A 17,197-nucleotide genomic window follows, 5' to 3' on the forward strand; every position below is an offset into this window, starting at 1 on the left:
AAGGCAAGAAAATGGCAATTCCGCGAGCCTCGCGATGAATGTCTGAGCGTAGGCGGAAGCTCTCGAGCATATCGGCGGTATTATGCCGTTGTTTGTTAACGTCTGGAATGACTCCGGGCCGTGCAGCATCCGCGATGCGGCCCACAATCGCCGATTATCGATCGATACCGCGGGCTCCGCGGGGTCAGGGAGAAGAAGCGGGGCGCAGGCTTAATGGAACGCGCGTGGGCGTGCGTTTCCTATTGGCTGGGTAGTCAGGGGACAAAAGTTTTATTGAAGCGGAGCGTGTTTGCAGCATCATTACGGCCAGTCGGAATCAAAGCAAGTACGATCGCCTTTGACGCGTGCGTTCCAAGCGTTCCGAGCCGCTCGTTTCGCGACCTTTACGTAACTCGCTCCTCCACTTGCCTCTTTTATATCATATTTTACGAGGCTGCCGTTCTATTTCCGAGCGATCGCGGGGCCGGTGCTGGTGCGCTGCGCCTTGCCGGGCGTTGTGCATGCGTGATTTGTTGCCGGGCCAGCCGGTGAAAGCGTGCGCTACCCCCGAGGAAAGTGGATCGGTAGGGAAGTTCTCGGGCCGAGTTTGCATTGTACAGGGGCAGCCTCTTTGGATATCGCTAACGATCTGTATCCTAGTAATTGGGTGGGCTCGCGATGCACGACCTCGATGGGAGCGGAGGGAACGTGAAAGCGATGTAAGGCATCGCGCACCGGGGCCGTGTCTGCATTCAAGCCGGGGAATTGCTCAATAAGCGTGAACCGTTACAAGGGTGTCTCGGGACAGGCGGGCATACACGGTGATTCGGGAATCGCCGGACAAACTGTCGCCGCGTTATACCTAGCAGCGCGAATATTGGCACGAGGGGCTTCCAGTTATCGGGTGCTCGTGGATATTTTAACCGCTCAAGAGTTTCTTCGCAACAGTCACCGCCGATCGGGGGATTAGCAGAGGAGGGCCTCTCGAGCCTCCTCTGACGTTCGAGCACCTGCAACTGCCGTTTATAACTGTTCGATAAGCGCGAAGCTCGTTAGAAGCGCAACTCGACGCGAGCAAACGTACAGGGTGATTCCGCTCGTGAAATAGATCGTCAGGTTTAAGTCTCGTGCTCTGCCCGCTTCGGGGATGATAATTCCGAGGGGCGCGCGCCTGGGGACGTTACTTTTTACGAGTTATAAAAAATTCAATGCTTTTTAACCGTGCCCGTTTAAGACCGTCTCCACTGGCAGCTAGGTGGCGGTGCGAAAATACGAGCTCGGTAGATCGCCCGCCAACTGCTGGTCAGATAAAAATGAACAGACACATCGGCCTTTCATAAAAGAAAACGTCACGCCGCTGTCTGAACATCCCTCTGGCAAATGTGTGTTTAAAAACATGCAGCCAGCTCGAGATCGCCCCGAAAGGAATACAACTTGGGGAGCGAGTTCCGCGAAGTGCAGTTCACGTGTCCCATCTCGTCGAGTTTAAGAGTAGACCATCCATCCTGAGAAATAGGAAGTACACTTGTTTTAGAAGAAAATACAGCGGCGTTCTGGAATGGTAAAGGAGAACCTATTGGCAGAGCCTGCTGTTCTTCTGATTTTATTTATAGGAAAAGTCTTAAAGAAAGAGGCTCTGGAGACCTGGCTTCCTACGGTTCGCAGTTCCAAGTGTGACTCCTGCAGTGTCGCGGAAGAGTGTATCGACATTTCTGCAGCGGGTGGCTTCATCAAGGGCTCGAAGACGCGACGATGCCTCGCAGCTTATATCATCCCAGGCTCCCAAGTACATCAAACGTGTCCCCAGACCCCGGAAGCCCCCGCTCGCGGAAGTCTCGAGCAGTGTAAACAGCATATCTCAAGATTCTCTTCGCGCTGGAGTGTTTGTAACGCGGAAAGGAAGCTCTCCCTGGCCTCTATTCATACGGCTGCTTTTTATCCTTCGGCCTCTGTATAGAACCAGCGGAGGCCAGTCAGCTATTTCACAGCCACCCTGTACATTGTCCTCGGCAACATCGTCGACTCGAAAGGGCGACAAACGACGGAACAAGCTCTCGCAGACGTATCGGCGCTGGGGCTCGAGGAATATGATACACGTCGGGCGCGCTCGCGCGCGCGCGCGCGCGGGGCGGAAGGAAACGCCATGGTGGAAATTTCGTTACGCAACAGGCATCTCCGAGGTGGAAACGGCGCGCAAACGGCTCGGCGAGCCGAAGACACGTAAATGGACAGGATTCGGAATGGCATGCTGCAGAGATTTAACTCGCGACTCGGTGTCTTTGTCGGGGATGGGGGGGAAACGTTGCCACGTAACCAGACGGTTCCTTTCACGGTACACCCGTGAATGCTAACGCGTGCATTACACGCTGCATCTCATTTTCAATTCATTAAATTTCCAAAGAGTTATTTCGCGTCGGCGCGCTCATATATTATGCTCGCGAGGGCGGACCTTGTAATAATTTAAACGCGATGTACATAAATCGAATGGAAGACGGGGCGCTAGCGACGGGGGTGCGTCGCGTAATGAAGCGTGGCTTAATTAAAACCGTGTTTTTGATAAAACGGATATGCGTATTTATCTGGTACCGAGGGCGGCAACCGGATTAAGGGGTCATGCTCAGTCAGGAGGCCGAAAAGAGGGTGGTCTTTGGAAATTTTTTACTCAAAAGCTACAACACATTTCTCAAGAAATCTTTTTTCCTTTTAAGGATTGCATCTAGTACCGTGCATCGTAATTTTTTTATTTAAAAATATTTACCAATAACTAAGTTATTGTCCATCACTCGAAGGTTCTCTATAAAAAGGCTTCTGCGGTGACCACTGCTGCTCGAAAGTCTAGCATCTAAAATAAAAAATTCAAAATAATTTACTTATTATATTATATTATCTAGTATTTGAACGAAGGATTTTTTATCCGATGCTTAGTTTTCTTTTAATTGACGAAAATCAGGCACGATTTATGATAAAAATTGAAACTTTTACTTTAAACACCAGCCATTTTTTCCCAAATCAATATTTCGAAAAAACCTTCGTTCAAATCCTAGACAATACAATATAATAAGTAAATTCTTTTGAATTTTTCATTTTAGATGATCGACTTTCGAGCAGCAGTGGTCACCGCCGAAGCCTTTTTTTTAGAGAACCTTCGAGTGATAGACAATAACTCAGTTATTGATAAATATTTTTAAATAAAAAAATTACGATGCACGGTACTAGACGCGATCCTTGAAAGGAAAAAAGATTTTTTGAGAAATGTGTTATAGCTTTTGAGTAAAAAATTTCCAAAGACCACCCTTTTTTCGGCCTCCTGACTGAGCATGACCCCTTAATAGACCGCGACGAAGCGTTGCTTCAGTCCGCGCAGCGTGTGGCAATAGTGACATGGCCAAGTGACTGTGTGATTTCTTTTGAAGAGAGAAACTGTGGAAGAAAACTTCTCCTGTGTGCCTTCGTTTCCCAGAGAATCGGCTTTGAAGACTTCATTAGGATCGTTTTAATATCCGTGGGTGGTTTCCATAAGGAATCGCTTAATTTAGAGCTGCGCTAATATAGTAAGACCCGGCAGCGCCACGCAAACGATTTAATCATCAATGGCTCGAGTTTGTAAATGCCAGTTTTACTGAATATCACGTTTACGCGTTTTCTTTTGTAATGAAATTGATTCAAGGCAGCGAAGTTGGAACTGCATAACGTCGGCTACGATACTTGGAGGTATTTGCCGTTCAATGGGTTATTTAACCCGACCCCAAGTTGGCCAAAGCAACCGGGCTTCAGTTTCCGTTCGATGCAAGCAAACGCGCAGAGCGGGGTCGGTTGGAATTCGCGATTTCGCTGGCGCACGCTTAGGCGACGCATTCCGCGCTTCCTGAATCGTTTACAGATTTGTGTACCATTAATCAAGTGCGGAACTACAATCGATTCGGTGCAGGGCGCGATAGCCTCGAGAGTTTAAGGGCTGAACGTGGCAAGAATATTGTAGCATTGCCTTTTGTTTACCACGATTACGTTCCAATGAAATTCGTCCATCGATTCTCTTCATTCTCGAAGAAATTTATTATTTCGCGACAGAATATCCAAAACTCTGGCATTCACCGAATAAAATATTATTTAAATAACGAGTTCAATAAAAGTTACATTCATTTTGGATTACTCGACGAACAAAGTTAATTTCTTTATTCGCCGAGTGTTTCAACAAAAGCGTCGAACAAATTTGTCTACTTCATTCGACACATGACGAATAATTTTTGTAACTTTTCTTCGTTACTCGAAATTTTATTTAACAAAAAATCTTGCGCGTCTCTCTTCCCCCTGTTCGTTCACCATTCAGACCTCTCTACCTGTCGCTTCTGCTTATTCTTTGAGAGACGACCAGTGCCGCCCACAGCCTGGGTAATCGCCCCGACGGTTCTCGCTCGCTGACATCCTTTTCCGCTTTTTAAATACCCGCGGCGTCTGAGGGCGACGTTCCGCATAAAAGTCGACCACCCGGGGGCGAGGAAAACGACCACCGCGAACGCCGACGACGGAGACGGGATCGCGACGGATCCCGAGAGCGAATGGGCCGCCTGAGCTATCGTCGCCGGTGAATTACGCGGGTAACATGTTAATGAAGGACACGCATTAAGGGAGCGAAGCGTGCTAAGTAGAGCCATTCCCAGCCAAGTGTGCTCGCGACACTATGGTCTTAAAGTCCAGGGAGATCCTATCGTCGAAGACAAATCTCTCTCTTTCCAATTCCACGGTCAATTCTTCCGCCAGCCGTGTAATCTCTCTTCTGCGCCGGCGTGCCAACCCGGATCGTTCCATTTAATCTCTTGTTGAGTGTTTGATAACGCCCCGCTCCACGGGGCCCACCTCGGGGATGGGAGCTAGACGGCGCGGCTCCTTTTCTTTTACTTTCCGGCGATAAATTGGAGGATTAAATGTATAAAGATGTAATTGGCTGACTCCCGCGGGGGGACAACCGATGCCCGGCCATGAAAGATTAATGGCCACCATGAGGACAAACACCGAGAATTCAATCTCATCGCGCCTCGCTTCCCTCGTTACCAGGTGCCTAAACTTTATGCCCACCGTAAAGACGCACAGAGGTGAGATCCTATCGCGGGGGTGGCGGTTCTCTCCCTCCCACGTTTCACGGCCAATTCCGACTGCTATCCCCCGCGCCATCATCCCGCACCGAGCTCCACGGATCATCCCTGCTGATAGCACTTCTTGCAATAGGCTTTCACGCTTTTAAATGCTCGGCGAGCTGGGCAAGAAACGCGACGGATAGCCGGGGACTTCGGCGGAAACTTCGGGACAATCATTCAACGTGTCTAGTCGACAAATGCTTCTGAAATCCACCCTTTCGCTCGAAATACTAGTTTTCCCGCTTCCCGGAAGCCAAAAGTTTGCGACGCGCGGGCGGTTATCGAGTTGCCGGCGTAAAATATTACGGGACAGCGGGGTAAGGAAATCTGCTGAATCTGGGGCGAGGAACGAGGAGGAAGTGCTCTATGAATACAAAAAGGCCAGGCTTCATTTTTCCGAGTTACGAGGCGGTGAAGAAAAATGCGTGCGCCGCGCGCCACGCCGCTCTCTGACCTAATTTTGTATTTACTAGCGTCGCAATTACTCTTCCATTATCAACCGAACGGACTCGTAGGCATCCCGCGACAACCTGCCGTATATTACTTCTTTTCCAGCCGGCGAAATGACGGAACGGCCATTCGCTTTCCATTCAAGCTTCCAGCGTTCCTCTCTCGCCAGAGATCGTGGAATATTAACTCCTGCTCTACTACAACGAGCACCTCTGAGAATATTTAGCGTCGATCTGTCGCTCCTCGAAACCTTCGACGAGGGCAAGAATCGTTTTGCAGGAGCACGAGTTCCTTCGAGTCCAGGAACACTGAAATATTTCTGCGCTCAGGTAACCAGGGGATTTGCCGTGCAATTAAGACACAGAAAATCCGCAGCTAAGTAAATACAGGTAATACGAGGGAAATCTCTTCGAATAAATACGAGTCACTAGCGAGAGAAGTTCCCATGGAGCTGCCCGATATAGCCGCCGCGATCAATTCCGGTCACGAGCTCTGCAATCATCCTGTGTCACAGTCCTGGGATTATTCTGACCGTGAGCATTTCTTGCTTACTCTCAGTTACGTCGATTCGAACGAAGTGCGAGGGTGCCCCGGGGAAGAAGAGGGCGGAGGTAGCCGGCAATTACCGATCGTTATCGACGTACTACATTCACGGCGATCGCCATACATGTACGGTGTTTACTGGCCGTTTCTAGTTTTCCAGCAGTTGCCGCTATCGGTGTTTGGTAGTCGCCCTTCCGGCTCAGCTTTTCCGTCCGACGAATGAATCCATTCGGAAAGGTTGAAACCCCCCGGCCCCGCGGTGTGGATACATCGAGAATCGATTCGTTAAGTAAATACAAAACGCAGCCGGCGTCCGGTAGTTTCGCTGTAAAGTTGCTGAACGGTCAGCTTTTCGGTGGATATACGAGGCAACGTCGTGTCGTCCGGCTGCGGGGCTGCCGTTTCTACGATAGAATCAAGACGGATCGATCGTTACCGGTGGGATTAGAAATTAATGACCATTTGCGAAATGGACACCGGCTATTGCCCACGGATAGAAAGTACTGACTAACGATCGGTGCCACGACACTCGTAACGCTGGCACAGTAGTTACTGACCGTAATAGACAGACAATGGCAGGGGCCGCCCCGGGGCTCGATATTACAGGGAAGTGAATAGTGACCGTCCTGAGCAGGCGGCGGTTATTTGTTCCACCCTCTCCTCCGGCAATATCAGGTACCTCGTCTCGAAGAAAATCCTTGCTACGTGTACAGAGCGGCCCCGCCGAGGGTCACGAATTATTGTGCACACACCTCGAGCAATTAATTAAAATCTCGGGTCGAGTAACCGTGGCCACATTCGTCGCGGGGGCCACAATAAGAGGCATTAGAGCCAGTAAATTACTTCCAGCTCTACCAGCAACCGCTACCAATCTCGCGCCGGCAACAAACGATGAAAATTCGATCCTTTATAAACGGGAACGAGCGTCCCGTTCCCTGCGCGCGACGTTTTAACAGGATCCGAGGGCGGACAGTTACTTTGGCGCCTGTCATTAGGAAGACGGATCCTCCGCCGAAATGGCTTCATGACCAATTCCGGCCGGGGGCGACGGATCATCCTTGTTAACGAGACTTTTTGCTTGTCCACCCTGCCAGGTGTCCTGGATCAAGCGGAAGAACGTCCAGGAGCTACTGACCGTCGGTCTGACAACGTACGCCAACGACGTGCGGTTCGAGGCGATTCACTTCTACCACAGCGAGGATTGGACTCTTCAAATAAAATACGTTCAGCCGAGAGACGCCGGATTGTACCAGTGCCAAGTGTCCACCCACCCACCCACCAGTATATTTCTGTTCCTCGAGGTTGTCGGTAAGCGTGAAATTAACCACCGATACACAAGCCATTTGCGTGGCCCCGATGCTTTTTCCACCCGATACCCGATACACATCCGGCTGAATCGCGGCGATTCGTACCGCGCGATGGATACAATTTTCCACCGCCTACCCTCCCGAATGCAGAGCTTTAATACGTTTCAGCGTCTCGCGCGCGTGAGCTTCCACGCACCCGGAATCGGAACGGGCCAACGGCGCGGAAGGAAGGTGGGGCCCTCGAATGGAATAAATTAAATTCTAGTTTATTTTGCTGAGTGGTTAATGAAATTGAAATAAACGCATGGGAGAGAGAGCATTCACGGGATCCGCGGACAAAAACACGTACACCGGCGGGCCGGAGGCGAAAAATATTACTTCTATTCGAACATCGAGCGTCCGGGTTTTGATATTCGCTGTAAAATCGACTGGGTGTACCGAGCGGTGCTACCCCGCCGCGCTCTCTATTGCGCTCTTCTTCCCACCGCTCGCCCACTCGCCGCGCTCGCAATTACGTCAACTGCAATAACGAATATTACGTACAAACGCGGGCACGTTAAACGGTGCGCCGCGAGGACAATGGTCGACACGCGTGTACACACAGGCGCGAAGGAGAAACGATAGGTAGCGAGGAGTGTTTCTTTTTCCCCCCGCGGCGAGAGTGTCTCCGTACTTTGGAGCTCCGTCACCTTCTTGCCTGCTTCCTGATAAGAGGCCTCCGCTCGGATATCGTGGGAACGCGCTCTCCTTATGCACCAGCTCGGGGACAAGAGCTAAAGAACTCGTGCGACTCTTTAGATCGTGCTTTCTTCTCCTTTCATTTCCCTCGTTTTCCTTGCGAGCTCGCTGCTCCAGCCGCGATTTAAGCGTTTACGTTTTCGTCCCTATTTAGGCGAGCTCCACGTGTCGACCTAAACGCACACCCTCCGCGGCCTGCGACCCTCCCTCTTCTCGCCCTTCGCTCTCGAAAAGTCGAGCAGTTTTATCTGGATTTTATTAAGCAGCCGGCCGATCAATAGCGAGAAAATGCTTTTTATCAGAACTCCGGGGGGGCTAAGGGTAGGGGGCAGAAGTTTCGTGAATTACGGACCGGTCCCGGGGCGTTGGCGATTTCAGCGAGTTCCTGCTTGTGTATTTGCATTTAGATTCCCAGTTTTTGGAGGTATGCCGGCTTTACGTGTGCGCACGTACACGCGTGCGCCTACGTGGGTGTCTTTTGTGCGCGTGCCGCTATCTAATTTCGCCCTGGTTTCCGGGGACGGGTGTTTTTCGCGTGACATCTGACGGATATGTACGAGAGCCTTTCTCAGGTACTCTTTAATATTTATGTTCTTTGAATCCGGGACGTGTAATATTTACGCTCCTTCTTCCAACGGGGCTGAGAATTCATGGGCCGAGATTTTTCTGATCTGAGGATGATATATAGCGGGATCCGCCGGCAGGACGTTTCGATTATAGCATTTTATATGATGTTAAACGAGCACGACGGTTTATAACGGCCAGGGCGGGAATAAGGTGAATGTATCAAAAGGCTGACACTCTGAGGAACTCTTCCGAAATTGCATCCCATTGTGCGCGCGCCGGAATCTTTGGAGGAATCGTGGAGAAACCATTCAAAGTTGAAAGATACGACTGTTTCAAAGGTAGACAGAGTAGTGTGCCGTAAGCTTAAGGGGGAGTACCACTGTGACAGCCGGAAAAGTAAGACATTTTTAAGAATTTTTTTCAGGAATAATTTAGAGTTTTTATAGAAAAATTTTATTACCTACCTTTAGTAAGCTGTCCTAAGAGACTATACAAAAAAATAGAAAAACATGTATAAATTTTAATATATTTAGTAATCTTCTAGACCCTCAACGCGAACTGGTCGAATGTGTAACTATGTAACAGCAGGTCCGAAATCAAATTTCATTTTTTTTATGAACTATTTCAGTGTAGTTTCCGTTACACGTACCAATTTTGAAAATAACAAAATAGCTCGAAACTACTTAAGGGGACTAGGCAGTCAGATCGCTCGAAAATCAAGTATTTTTTGCGAATTAATTACAAGGAGATGAATACAAATTGTTACTATTACTTTTGGGTAATGTTTGTTAATACCATAAACAGTAAACAAAAATTATTTGAATAATATATACATATGTATGACAGCGCTACAGTTGCCTGATATATAGGTGTTTTTTCTGAAGCCGCTGTAATTTTGCAGTGATTCTGGGCATAAGAAATTGAATTGTGAAATATCCTCTGAAATTGATATTTTGCCCTGGCCCCCATTCTGTCCTGAACCCATTAAAAAAGAAAAAAAAGAAAAATCATGAGTATAGCGGTTGTAAAACAGCAAATTTTAAAGAAATGTGATTTTTCGCCTGAGAGAAAAGACATTTTATTAATTTTTTGTTAAAATAGGAGTTTTCCCAGACTGATGCTTAGGTTTAGGTCGTAACTAGACATGCTTCACATATGTGAATTTTTTTTCAAATCGATTTGTACCTCCGTTTTTTCGCAATCACTGCAAAACGAAGAGGAAATATGATTCCGAAAAAAAGGCGTTTAAAGCTTCGAAAGAGGAATTACTCTACCTGCGTGCGCGCAGGAACGGTTTATGACGCGCTCCACCTTTTCGACTGTAAAATCTTTAATTTTGCAAATTTTAACATAAACCAAACGGCATTTTACTCGGGAAGGGTGGTAGTTTCGAAAAATAAAACAATAAAAAAATCGAGTTTCTGACTGCCTAGTCCTCTTAAGATGTGTATAATAAAGGCGTTTAAACAGATTTTCCATTTATTTCTTTGATTACCCACAAACAATTGTCAAAGTTACACTACGTTTTTGTGCCGCTGCAGTGGTGTTACCCCTTAATACTATAAACTGTAAAAAAAAACATTAGTCGCGCTCCATGACACTGTCAGCCTTTCGTACATTCAGTACTTGAAACATTGCACGATACTCCGTCATCTACTAGGAATTTCGAACGAAATCGATACGCGTGGCCGGCTCGAAATCAACTTGTTAATTAGCGTTGTTGATGTTGCTGCCCCCTCGACGGTGGACGAATATACTCGGGACAGCGTAAATAGGCAAAACTCCGGGGCGCTCGGCGCGTGACTACTAACGCGATTAGCTGATTAATTCGATTTAATTGAATTTGGATTCGCGAGACGCGCCCCATTGTTCCCCGATGATCAAGGATCGCTTGGAAAAATTGGACTCGCAGCTTCTTCCCTAATTAGCCGAACGACGGGATCGGGAAGAATGGGAACCGAGTTTGTCGGAATACACGCGTTTCGCGAGTTCCCCCGGCGCGTTTGAATATCAGATTGGATTACCGAGAATAAGAAGTTGGTAAAGGCGTATTTAACGAAGGCAGCGACTTGGAAGGAATTTACTTTCAACTTTCGGATCGATGCGATCGCGGTATTGTCCCCCGAAATAAAGACAGTTTCAAACTCGGCCCCTAATGACGTCTCATTAAATCGTAATTAGACGGCTCGAGATATAAAGATCCGTCCCGGATAAATATCGCTTTTTCCCGCGATGCACAGTGGGGGAATTTAGCGATTTTATGGCCGAAACCACAAAAATGAAATTTTTGAATTTGACAAAATTAATGCAAATGTCAATTGAAGAACTATATCCATTTTCGTGGTGAAAACCTCGAAACTTATTTTTAATGTATAAAATTCGGCACTTTTACGTTCTGATATATGAGGAAATAAATTATCCGAAAAACAGCACTTACAAAAATTACGAACCATAAAGATTTTTTTATCATTTACATTTATACACTTAAGCCTATGAAATTATATGACCTTAAAACTAGTACTCCCAGTCGGAATCGCTTTTTTCTTTGTCAGAGCATGCCTCTGCTACAGTGCAGCAGGGCATAGAAGAAGGGTTAAAAACCGAAACATACTTATTTTGAGGACAAAAAAAACAGAATAGTTCAACATAAAATAGGAATAAAAATCATTGCAGGATATTATGGGATTCATAACTATTTTATGTATTGAAAATTGATTCTTATATGAAAAGGTTATTTCTAAAATACTACTTTAAAAATTATATAAATTGCGTATTAAAATCCAAAATTATTTTGAGGACAAAAAGATATCTTACGCACCACCAGGAATTGAATCCATGCCTTGAAATTATTTTCAGATCTTTGGATAACACAATATAAGTGTTCGAAGCAACTTGAAAATCTGGATTAATTCTTTGCGATCGTTCTAACCTGACATGAACATAAATATTTGAGAGTCTGCGCGAGCTTTATATTAAAACATTTAACAGTAAAATTGGAGGCACTTGACGCTCATATTAGTTCTTCAATTGACATTTATTTATTTTGTCAAGTTGAAAAATATATTTTTGTGGTTTTGGCCATACAATAGCAAAATTTCCCCACTGTGCGATGGAGGGTAGAGAAGGTGGACGTGCGTCGACTTTTTCGACGGCCGGATCTAATTTTAATCATCCGATATTACTACATCGCCCTTAAAACTTCCAACACGATGGGAGGGGTTACATCGCACCACATTTAATAAGCTTCTCAATTTCCGCGCCGTGGGTACCCTAGACGCCCGCGAGAATTTCTTTCGCCCCAAGCAAACTAATTAAGAAACTAAATTACGAAATAGATCACGGATAATTCGGTCGAGAAGTAATTAAACGCGCCGCTGGGAAGGGGAGGAATAACAGAGAGAAAGATACGAGAAAAATAGAGGCAGAAAGCTTTTGTTTGCCCCGTCGAACCGTATAAGCAACACAATGCAATCGTTTCCAGGGGGGGGGGGGGGGTGGTCGATTAAAATTCGCGTTCGAGCCGCGGGAAAATCGTATCACCGGATATGGAAACGAGAAACGAACAATCAACCCTTCGGCGTTCTCGGAGCGCGACGTTTTAATAAATTTTCGAACACGTCACGGCTCGGCCACCGTTCGTTTTATTTTCCCCACTCGATACAAGAGAGACGACAACACTTCGACCAGCCTCCGGATCGGGCGCCGCGTCGGCAGAGGATCACTTGGAGCGTGCACGCTTCAAAAGAGCGCGCCGTTGTCGCGGGGTGGAGCGCTTAAAACCCGATCCGCACAGTCCCGTTCACGCGCGTTCGTCCGTGACGCCTGGAAACGGAAGGTCGCCGGGGGTCGCGCGAGGGGTGCTGGATGAACGGGCAAAAGCTTGTCCAGGCCGGAGCAGCGGAGGTTTTGCGCCGTGTTTACGGTGCTCCGTCACACCTGATCCTCTAACGGCCTCACGGCCGCCGCGTCAGGCCGCCGTCGGTGATTGAGCAGGCGAAACAGACGGCCGATTTAACCCCACGGCCGAGTAAACGGAAGGATACAAGCGGGGAGGGGGGAGGAGCGTGGGGATCGGCGTACTCTTGAGGGTGACTTAAAATTCTCGGGGATCTGTCGGCGTGGCAGATAGGTTGCCTCGTTTCACGAGGTGTCCATGAGAAAGGGAGCGCGGAGACGAAGCTTTCGTAAGCTAACCCCATACGACCTTTAACCAGCCGCGATGCATAACCTCATCCCCTATTCCCGCCGCCTCTCATAACCGCCTCGGACCCTAGTAAACAATACGCGGGACGGGAGGGGCGAGTCGGTAAGCTGGTCACGTCTGACGCGTCACGTTCCGCCATTTGCAGAGGCCAGAGCAGAGATAGCCGGACCCTCGGAGAAGTTCGTGAGGCCTGGCAGCACCCTGCAGCTCCACTGCCTCGTGAAAAAGTCGACCGAGACGCCCTCCTATCTATTCTGGTACCATAACTTCCGGATGATCAACTACGACGTGGATCAGGGGGTCAATGTCAGCACCGACCTGACGGGCCGCGAGAGCTGGCTAGAGGTGCCGCACGCCTCCGATCGCCATTCCGGAAATTACACCTGCGACGCCAGCAACGCGCAACCGGCCCGTGTCCTGGTGCACGTGTTCAAGGGAGATAATCCGGCGGCTATGCAGCACAGCATCGCATCCTCCCCATCCGTCATGGCGTGCAGCGCGCTATTGATGATGTTCACCACGCTCAAGCTGGTCCTACACTCCACCACCGCCAACTGACCATCGTGCGCCGCCACCCGCGCCGCCCGGGCGCACTAGGGGGGCACGGCTGCGATGGCGAGCTAGTAATTCGTGGAGGAAAGGGGGAGAGACGGTCGACCGACGGGATTCGCCAGATGAATCGTACGTGGGATATCGCGGGGACTTTGATAGCATCGTCGAAAGGTGAGGGACGTTACCGTGACACGTGTTATTTATAGCGTTAAGGGTGCGAGATCGTAACTTTCGATAAGCGGGATGAACGCGCCCCCTACGCGCCGGTAATCAAACATTCTGTAACGAGCCGGTACGATTATATCTCTGTAAATAGGCGAACGGGTGGCGCGAGGTTTTCGGGCCGCACACGTATGCTCAAGTAGCCACTTCGAACGACCATCACGTACACCCTCTATCCCGCGTGTAACGTGAATCGTCGTCGAATGACGGGAAAAACCAAGGTGTTTCATCTCCGCTGGAACCGTTTGCTCGCGGCGGAGACGGGCGCGGGCGTTGTTCGGTATCCACGTTGCTCAAGCCGGCGCTTCGAACCGACGCCGCTGTATTAACCGTTGTGATATGTGTAAACGTAAGCTATGTGTACTCCCGCGATAATAGAACTGTAATTGTGTAATCTGTCTGCGAAGGGTGACACGATTAATGGCGATAATCCTGTCGCGATGCGACGCGCTCCACCCCTCCACGCCGCCCGACCAAAAACTCTCGCGACGTTTCATCTTTTAATGACTTTACTCGCGCGCGATTGGTAGCACGTCGCGCCCGAAAGCTGTCGCGCTTTGCAGCGGCGCGTTCATTATTCCGGTGAAAAAGACAGAGGGAGAAACGAGGGGCAAATACGTATCCGAGGATTACAATGTTCGACAAGCTCGATCGTTGTCGGGCTTAGCATCGAAACCGACAAACTTTCCCCGAGATTATAACAGAATATTCCGTGCTCGGCCTACACGTACAGGTGCGCGTAATTAATCGTGATAATCCCGGCGTAATGCAGCACAGCCTAACGACATTATCTTCTATTGCCTTGCTCCGCACAGATGACCTTGCTCATAATGCCAAAATTAGTTCTATCCGACCGCCGCAGAATGACCACGCTCAGGTGTACTCGTAAAAGGAAGCAGCGCTTAGTGGGATTTGGAAAATCGTTGGACGCGCGCGCTGGGGACGTTTCCCGGCGAGCGTGCTTTAATATTTAGAAGGTGAACGTGGGACGAACGGGGAACGCGCTGGTGTCGATTTATCAGGAGGGGGTGAGATTGTCCTCGTTTGTGCCACGAGTGTTTCCGATTGCCATCGTTCGTTGGATTCCATTTTACTGTACATATATTTTCTACGACGGTTAATCGCTATCGGTAAGGTATATCGTAGATGGGTTTGAAGGGGGGGTTTCCCGTTCCGAGCTCGAGGGGGTAAGTGCGAGTACGATCTTCTGGACCACGATATATCGCAGCGTTAGAATTGTCGCATGTTTCGAAGCTAATCCACTATAGTAGACAGCCGTTTCACATATTGTACGCACGCCGTCGACGATGATAAATCAGATCCGAAATAATAAACGCGACGGCGGCCGCGTTTTACGAGGGACGGTGAATGAAAAAGTTGCCGAGAGCGGGCGCGACGGTCCCGCGGGAGATACTGATTAAATGAAAATCCCGGTAATAATTGGAGATGGATTGGGCGAGGGGGCGCTCGATCGGTGGTAATAGTAAATTTAAACGGTTATACATATACGATACTTCTTCCCGTGCGTACGCCACTCGTGACGAGTGGCTCGATTTAAATAAGTTACATAGAGAACGATGGATAATTTAATGTGATGTTCGATGAGTATATCGTCGCTGTCTGTTACATGTACGTGTATATATATATATGTTACGAACGTCGCACAATGTTAATCTCATTTACGGTTGAATAAAGTTTTCATATAAATTCCATTCGACTTTTGACGCCGGGCATAACGGTGCTATTTAATTATTCACGTGGCTCGGCCTCTGCGTAGTAATGGATGTATCCATGATTAAACATACCTTTCAGATCCACGAATGATTGCTGCTTTCGGTATGTACCATCGCAGTCACCATTTCCGAAGCATTAACCACGTGCCCTTCGCTATCGCCGTAGGAGATAAAACCAGGAATGTCTACTTTTCGTGATTTTGTGATTTATAGCATATTTTGTTGGTGGCAACTGTAAGATAACGTTAAAGATTTGGTATGCTGGTTAAAAACAGGAAACGTCTACTCTGGATTGGAACAGAGTATGGAATGTCCCCGCTCTTTGTCATTAGATAAGCTTCTGTCGTCGAGGTAAAACAAGAAATTATTTAAGAAGAAAATTATAATGAAAAGAAGCTTCTTCTGAAAAACAGCGTTCCGTGGCCGGTAAGATTTTTCCTTCAATTTTTGACCTAGAACAAAAAACCGAAAATTGTTGAGTTCTATATAAGATTATCTCGGGAAGTGCACGAGGAAATTAAAAAATACTGACTTTTGTAAGAATGGTGCGTGATTGAACAAAACGCGGAACTGCCACAACCTCGAAATTGTTGAAACGTTTTGTTCAATCACGCACCATTCGTACAAAAAACAGTATTTTTAATTTCCGCGTGTACTTCCCGAGATAATTTTATATAGAACTAAAAAATTTTCGGCTTTTTGTTCTAAGTCAAAAATTAGAGGAGAAATCTTTCCGGCCGCGGAACACTGTTTTTCAGAAGAAGCTTCATTTGTTGAGCTGTGGCGTCGCCATTTCGTATTAAAAAATTTGTTAAAAAATTGTGATCATACCTCAAGGTATGTACAATAAAGCCCTTCAAACAGATTTCGTATTCCATTCACTATACTCGCTTAAAAAAATTCTCAAAATCAGGCTGCCTTTCCTGGCTCTACAGTGTCATTACCCCTTAAAAACTTTGCGACATTCCCTGTTTTTTCCCCTTACCCTTCTTTTACGTCAGACCATTCTCCGCCGAGGGAGAACACTATACAGAGCTGCTCCCTAATATAATTTCCTAAAAACAGCGAGCACGATCATCTCTCCGCTCGAAATTCTATTTCAGTGTCCAGAACCTGTGATGACTCGCGTTTCTCCGGCGCGGAGAAGAGAAAAAAAAGAAACGATTGCAGCCTGGAAAATGTAAGTAACGAAACGGCCCCGAACGCTTTTCCACGGGGCGATGAACATTGTTTTCATTCCCCGCACAGCGCAGCGTACCGCTCCCTTCATTGAAGCAAAATACCAGCGGAATGCGATGGGTTCATGGCGCATAAGCACTTTCATCCGTATCTCTCTTGAGGGAATAATTTCGCCGTGACACAGTTCGAGCCTCAGTCCCTGGTAATGGCTGCATGCTAATGGCATTGTTTGCCGCATTAAAATTACCGTCCCGTTCGATCGGCACTAATTGATTATTATGCCCGTAAACGGGTCTATTCAAGGATTACAATTCTATTAATCGGTCACAGGTACATCCGGCGAATTGAACGCTAGTTGCCAGGGGAAAGGCTCGCTGTTTCTATTCCACGGTAATTGCTTCTGCAATTATTCGCCGCGGCCAAGAGCGCGGGAGGAGGCTGCACGGGAATATAAATACGCCCGTGGTTAGAATATCGCAGGACCTAAATTTCGCGACGCCGCTAGGAAGCCACTTCCGCGCGGAGACGGTTTTAATCGACACTCTATTATGTTCACCACGTACTCCCATCGAACACCCTTGATCGCGTGCT

At 47.9% G+C, this 17,197-nt stretch overlaps 1 protein-coding gene across 1 annotated transcript in view; it reads left to right on the top strand.

Moving 5' to 3' along the window:
* LOC143374499 (uncharacterized) overlaps positions 1-16,292 on the top strand; it is a 33,842-nt gene extending 17,550 nt beyond the window's left edge. Inside the window, exons 3-4 of the mRNA XM_076822656.1 lie at positions 7,199-7,412; positions 13,066-16,292. Coding sequence (XP_076678771.1) covers positions 7,199-7,412; positions 13,066-13,478 — 627 coding nt within the window. The 3' untranslated portion in view covers positions 13,479-16,292. The remainder of the gene's footprint in view (positions 1-7,198; positions 7,413-13,065) is intronic.
* Positions 16,293-17,197: the final 905 nt, after the last annotated feature.

This window comes from Andrena cerasifolii, chromosome 11 (assembly GCF_050908995.1).
Source record: "Andrena cerasifolii isolate SP2316 chromosome 11, iyAndCera1_principal, whole genome shotgun sequence".
In the NCBI taxonomy this organism is placed as follows: Eukaryota; Metazoa; Arthropoda; class Insecta; order Hymenoptera; family Andrenidae; genus Andrena; species Andrena cerasifolii.